This window comes from Scardinius erythrophthalmus (assembly GCF_964197995.2).
Source record: "Scardinius erythrophthalmus genome assembly, chromosome: 24".
NCBI classification, from domain to species: Eukaryota; Metazoa; Chordata; class Actinopteri; order Cypriniformes; family Leuciscidae; genus Scardinius; species Scardinius erythrophthalmus.
In genome coordinates this window covers 11,617,271-11,624,356 of record NC_138244.1, presented here as the reverse complement: position 1 = coordinate 11,624,356, position 7,086 = coordinate 11,617,271, and the positions used below count along the sequence as shown (strand labels likewise).

The 7,086-nt window shown below is 37.0% G+C and overlaps 1 protein-coding gene across 2 annotated transcripts in view; it reads left to right on the top strand.

The window, feature by feature from the left end:
* Positions 1-2,843: 2,843 nt before the first annotated feature.
* Positions 2,844-7,086, top strand: part of ano10b (anoctamin 10b) — a 10,796-nt gene continuing 6,553 nt past the window's right edge. For both annotated transcript variants that reach the window (XM_081356852.1, XM_081356851.1), the window contains exons 1-3: positions 2,844-2,966; positions 3,046-3,114; positions 4,366-4,582. In XM_081356852.1, the coding sequence (XP_081212978.1) occupies positions 4,381-4,582 (202 nt within the window). In that variant the 5' untranslated portion in view covers positions 2,844-2,966; positions 3,046-3,114; positions 4,366-4,380. The remainder of the gene's footprint in view (positions 2,967-3,045; positions 3,115-4,365; positions 4,583-7,086) is intronic.

Genomic DNA, 7,086 nt, shown 5'->3' with positions numbered 1-7,086 from the left:
CCATTTTAGTACAGTGAACTCATTGTCATGTTCAAGAAACCAATTTGAAATGATTCGAGCTTTGTGACATGGTGCATTATCCTGCTGGAAGTAGCCATCAGAGGATGGGTAAATGGTGGTCATAAAGGGATGGACATGGTCAGAAACAATGCTCAGGTAGGCCGTGGCATTTAAACGATGCCCAATTGGCACTAAGGGGCCTAAAGTGTGCCAAGAAAACATCCCCCACACCATTACACCACCACCACTAGCCTGCACAGTGGTAACAAGGCATGATGGATCCATGTTCTCACTCTGTTTACGCCAAATTCTGACTCTACCATCTGAATGTCTCAACAGAAATCGAGACTCATCAGACCAGGCAACATTTTTCCAGTCTTCAGCTGTCCAATTTTGGTGAGCTTGTGCAAATTGTAGCCTCTTTTTCCTATTTGTAGTGGAGATGAGTGGTACCCAGTGGGGTCTTCTGCTGTTGTAGCCCATCCGCCTCTAGGTTGTGCTTGTTGTGGCTTCACAAATGCTTTGCTGCATACCTTGGTTGTAACGAGTGGTTATTTCAGTCAAAGTTGCTCTTCTATCAGCTTGAATCAGTCGGCCCATTCTCCTATGACCTCTAGCATCAACAAGGCATTTTCGCCCACAGGACTGCCGCATACTGGATGTTTTTCCCTTTTCATACCATTCTATGTAAACCCTAGAAATGGTTGTGCGTGAAAATCCCAGTAACTGAGCAGATTGTGAAATACTCAGACCGGCCCGTCTGGCACCAACAACCATGCCACGCTCAAAATTGCTTAAATCACCTTTCTTTCCCATTCTGACATTCAGTTTGGAGTTCAGGAGATTGTCTTGACCAGGACCACACCCCTAAATGCATTGAAGCAACTGCCATGTGATTGGTTGATTAGATAATTGCATTAATGAGAAATTGAACAGGTGTTCCTAATAATCCTTTAGGTGAGTGTATACATTACTATTTAAAAGTTTGGAGTTGATTTGTAATGTTTTTGAAAGAAGTCTCTTCTGCTCACCAAGGCTGCATTTATTTGATCAAAAATACAGTAAAACAGTAATATAATAATCTTTTTACAATTTAAAATAGATGTTTTGTAGTTTAAAGTATTGTAATTTAGTATTTTCAGCATCATTACTCCAGTGTTCACGTGTCACTTGATCCCTCAGAAATCAATCTAAGGCTGATCTGATGCTCAAGAAACATTTCCATTTAAAGTGGGGCTGCTTAATATATTTGCAGGAGCTGTGATCTATTTTTGAGGATTCTTTAATGAATATTAATTTTCAAAAGAACAGCATTTATTTGAAATGGAATTTTTGTAACATGTTTTTACTGTCACTTTTGATCTATTTAACCTTGCTGAACTAAAAGTTTTTTTTTTTTTTTTTTTTTTTTTACTTAGTGAATCCCAATCTTGTGTGTGTGTGTGTGTGTGTGTGTGTGTGTGTGTGTGTGTGTGTATATGTATATATTGGTGATTCTATGGGCCATCTCACGGCATACGCTGTCCTGAGTTTTGTTGCTGATGATTATCCGGGGGAGGTCGCCAGGTCTTTCCCCAACCCTCCCCATTACATGGCTTGGGACTCACACACTCCTACAGACATTTAGCGACTCCAATGCACCTACTGCATGTTTTTGGATTGTGGGGGAAACCGGAGGAAACTCAAAAAGACAGGGAAGGGAGAACATGCAAACTCCACACAGAAAGGCCTCTTGGCTCAGCCGAGACTCGAACCAGTGACCTCTACCCACTGAGCACACCCATATACAGCTTTGTTCATTCATTATATGAACAGAAAGAGTTGCCAACTGTTCGCTGTTCTGATCATTTGCATGAATCTATTTACAAAGCCAACAATCCTGTTCATCCAGTCTTATGTCTCCACCCACTCTGTGGTTTTAGTAGTCGTGTAATAACAATGAACACTGCCTGATACTTGAAAAAGTAGCTACTAAATGCACATGCATTTCCAGGATAGTGCAATCATTTTGTCATGTCACTACTGTGTCATTTGGTTAACTTTTGCTTTGAAAAGAAAGTGAATTAATGAAGATATTAATCATCGTAATAAAAAGGAAAATAATGATCAATTGTGCAAACAGAATTCAATTCTGCTATAAAGCAGCTCTAAAAAGACAAGTGTTATTGTTCAGCTGAAGTCAGTTCAGTATTAATTTAGTTCAGTTCAATGACTGTGTAAAGTTGACCAATTCAACTATAAAGCAGTTCTGGAGAAAAAAAACGTGCTAGTAGTGACTAGTGTTAATAAAAACAAAAATTAAATAGAAAATGTCCAAAAATGAATAACATAAGTAGAAAAGTACAAAATAAAGCACAGGAAACACTTCAACATAAAAGTCCAAGGACAGACACATGTGACAATAATGTATATTTTAAAAAACATTTAAATGATATCAGTTAAATTTATTTTATAATAGTTATAAAATACTAAAACAAAAAAGACTGAAAAATTAAAATAAAATTAAATAGAAAATTACCAAAAATAAATTTTAATTTTGCTACATACAGTAGATAGTGAATTATAATATATATACAGTATATTAAGTTATAATAATATATCTATAATGTATTACAAATTAGAAAAATAAATTAGAAAATTTAGAAACTAAATTACTCCTTGTAGTCCACTGCTCATGCTCATATAATACACTGCATTGTGCGTATTGGTCATGTTTTCTATAACATACTTACTATAAATTTAAACTAGCACTAGCAACTAGCAACTAGCAACATGCTATTTTCAAAAACAAACATGGCAGGCAATAGGACCCAGATGTGCACACGGACAGCAGAAATGCAGTCACCATCAGAAAAAAATGAAAATGTCCCTCCACACCCTAAAGGCTGGGAGGAGAAAGTGAGAAACGTTCTGCTGCATTCCTGTTCTCTCCAAGTAAACCAGCGAATGGATTGGCTCTGAACAGCGTGAGTGTGGTCAACAACCCATCCTCGTAGTGTTTCAGTGTCTGTGTGTGAGTTTTACACTTCAGTTGGTTTTAAACAGGACACTGGAGGGGGTGTGAACATCAACAACACACACAAGCGCTCCGAGAGAAGGTCCTGCCGTTGACAGGTATCCTGCAGAACGGTCTCCTTTCTATTTCCTTTTCTGTACCCTCTCTCACTCTGTATAACTTGCTCTCTTCCTGTTTATTTTTTTGTTTCACTCTCATCCGAGTTGAACGCACAACTTTTGCCATTTTGGCATTGTAAACAAAGGCTGCAGACAGAGGATATGACCTCATTTGACAGTAGTGCATTCAGTCCTTAAGTAATGCTACTTTTCTCTCTATTAGTATAGAATTATGTAGTTTAGTACATGATACTGTAAAAAGATGTTTTGTTTTGTTTAAGCTTGTCTGTTGTCTAGGCTTTCAGGAAGCCATATATCTGCTAGCTCATGCACTCTCACGTGTTTGCATTTACTGGCGGTGATTTGAATGAACTGTAGATGTATGCCTCTTTATTAGACTGTTATAGCCTATATAGTTTCGACTTTAATCTCTTGGCTCAGTTGTAATAATTGTTTAATCTTTATAGACATTCTTTATAAGCACTTCCCACAAATGGCTCAAGATGTTTTTAAAGCATTAGAGTGACAAAATTATTAGAAATATTTGATTAACTATAATATGATATAAATTAACAACATGAAAAGTATCTCTTGCAAATTTCGGTATACCCCCTTAAAATTTAGATTTTGTCCTCAGAGGTCTTGACCTTTTTAACTATATCTAACAATTAAAATCACACAACTATGTCATACTTTTTCAGATTATTTTATAAATATATACTTTAATATATATAAAAAAATATTTTTATTTAAGTATTTTTATGACCCAATATTGATTTTTAATTTGTAATTTTATTTTATACATTTTAAATATAATAAATGTATTTTTATATATTAAAATATATTATACATTTTAAATATAATAAATTCAAACATTATAAATTTAATGTTTATTAAATAGCAAATTCACTCAAATCAGAGTTTTTAAATAGCCTATATTCACACCCAGTTTTTGAAAACAAACGTTCACACTTTTCTCAACAAACAAATATTTATATCTATTATATAATATATAATTTTAAAATACATATGCATTGTTATATTTACTAATATAATATTTACTAATAATATTATAGTTTATATAGTTTTAATAATAATATTATAATTTATTGTAATAATGAATAATAATATTAAAGTTTCAGGCTCTTTTTTGTGCTCGACTCTTGGAAAATGCCGACTAATATACAGTAAAATGGAGAACACGGTGAGATAAATAAAATAAAAACAGACATACTCTCTCGTGGGTTACAGTTCCACAGGGACACCATGACGTCCCAGAAGGAACCTCAAGGGGAATTTTCAACCCTGACCAAGGTGACAGGGCCCAGCTCCTGGTCCCGGGTCAGTTGTCCCTGCTGTATCTCCAGCCACATAGAGCCTTTGGTTCTGATCCAGCTAGCTGAGAGTGTCCAGCCCATCACCAAACAGTGGATCATGTCCATGATATCTGCACCTGTGAAGGCTGGAGGTGAGAAGAACACTTTTTTTATATTCACATTCACAGAAACCTGTTGTTAGCGCTGCCTTGCAGTTTCACATCTGCAAAACATGATATTTCTCAGTATCGAGGTGGTAACATCACTCTTTTGAAGCAGTTAAACTTAACTTAGCTATGAGTAGAGATGCTGATGCCGAACAATGTTGAGAGACACACAGACTCAATCAATCGATCAACCGATCAATCAATCTCCAATAACTGCATATCAGTGGCTCAAACCTCCATTACAAGCTCTAAAATTACGTTTTGGAATTAGCTATGGAGGCATGGGACAAGATGCTTAAGAAATTAGTCCTAAACATGAGCGTTTTAAGGACACCTACCGTGTGCGCTATAAACAGTATAAACCATCTTGTAGGCTATTTATCTATTGTTTAATTAATAGAAATAATCCGGGCACACCAAACATCATATGGAAGATTAAATAAGATTAATTTGGTCCATTAATATGTAAGATTTACTATAGGCTATTTCACGGGGTAACGTTAGGCTATAACGTAACCCAGAATTTTCCTTAGCACCAAATAACAATGACTTCAACATAACACACTGGTTTTTAAAATATGAAATTCATACCACTGAATTGTAGGCTATTCATTCGATTCACATGACGTCACTGTAGCTTTGCGCCGCCATCTTTGCGACCGCGACGGTCTCAGTAATGCCTGCAATATGTTGTGCAGTTGGCTGCAACAACAGCCGAAAGAGGAACCCTGGAACTGGTATTTTATTCTATACCAAAAGAAGAGAGAAGAGAGAATCATTTATTTAAAAGACTTGAAGTCTCATGTTGGTTTGTGGTTAAAACTAGGGCTGCCAACTCTCACGCATTGAGCGTGAGACTCACGCAATTGACCCTTTTCACACACTCTCACGCCACACATCCATTTTCTCACGCACAGAAAAATTGCGGAGCAAAGAGGTACCTTTAATATTAAACTAATTCTCAGCTCTTAGATTCCGTCAATTTTATTACGAAATTCAGACAAAAATACGTTTGGCGCTTGTAAATGTGACGTGACAGATCGCTGAGCGCCTCATTTCAAGTGCACGTGAACCGATCATCTGTTACTTTTTATTTAAAGATGCAGTACAACTTACCGAAAGTATACATAATATCGATCTATTAGTGTTTTTCAACCACGGAAAGAGGTCAATATATAACAGCAGGAGAACAATTATGTCACATAACGTTACATTTACCTCAGGAAAGCCATTTAATGACCATAGCATGCTAATTGAATAGAAAAATAGCTATAGAGGAGATTTTGCTGAGCACTATATTACATATGTATTATATTTTTACTTATGTCATTAAATAATTGTTACTGCATTATATTTAATGCCCTCTATGTTTACAGCATTAGGTGAGATTATTTTTTTAAATAAAATTTAAAATAAACATGTATCCAAATTAGTCAATATTGAATCAAAATTGGAATCAAATGACAAGAATGGAAATTAAATCTTGAAATTTTTGTCAAGCAATAATAAAAACTGTATCCTACCAGTCATTGTACAATGTAAACATTGTAACATGTTGTCACTAAACTTCATAAAATTCTATTTAGTTACCCCCCCTCAAGGTCGATAAGCGACTGTCAGTCAGTCAGGCACTAAAACGAAGCGACCGTTAATACGCGAGCGCGCGGTTTTCTGTGGAAGACAGGAGAAAGCGCGTGCTGGAGAAGCGCGTGGATCAGAGGCGCGAATTACTGAGCGTTCACACCGCCGCCGACTTGAGCTGCAAAGAAGCTCTGGCCGCCCAGTCAAAGACGCTTGTCAAAAAGTACGGGGAAGCTTGTTGACGCTTTGGCCGCTCTGACGTAGCAGCATTCTGTGTTCGATCATGGAAGAAGAGAAGTGTCACACCATGAAATGTAAACAGAAAAAACAAGCAATGCATTCGGCAATTTAGGATATCGCGCAAGATTTGTCAACACAGAAAACATTTCATCACTGGAGAGTTTTTTTTTCGACACCATCGTATCAATTGATTTTGAATAATATGCGCGAGGGAGAGAGAGAGAGCAAGAGTCTTGCATTCAAGACAGCGCTCGGGTGAGTAAGCGCGCGCGCGGCCGGGGATCTCTCTCTCTCTGCTCGTTCTTGCTGACAGGACTTTAAAACACATGCAAATGATACACTTTCACTGTATGATGGTTAAACTCTGCAATTAATAATTTTTTCTCGGAACTAATGTTTTGGTAGGAACGAAAGTTTACATCGTATGTTTCTCCGGAATCAGCCAGCGCGAAGGACGTCTATATTCCGATTGGTTGCTGGCGTTTTGCCGCTGCTTGCCGCTGAACCGCGTCATAGCTCATTACCATAAAGTTGAGCTTCTCTCAACTTTCAGATTGACGCTCAAAACGCTCAAAACGCCCAAAACGCGACGTCGAGGAATTTGACGCTCCTTGCAGCTGAGAGAAGCCAGCTTCCATTGAAAATGAATGATTTCCGGTAACTTTGGA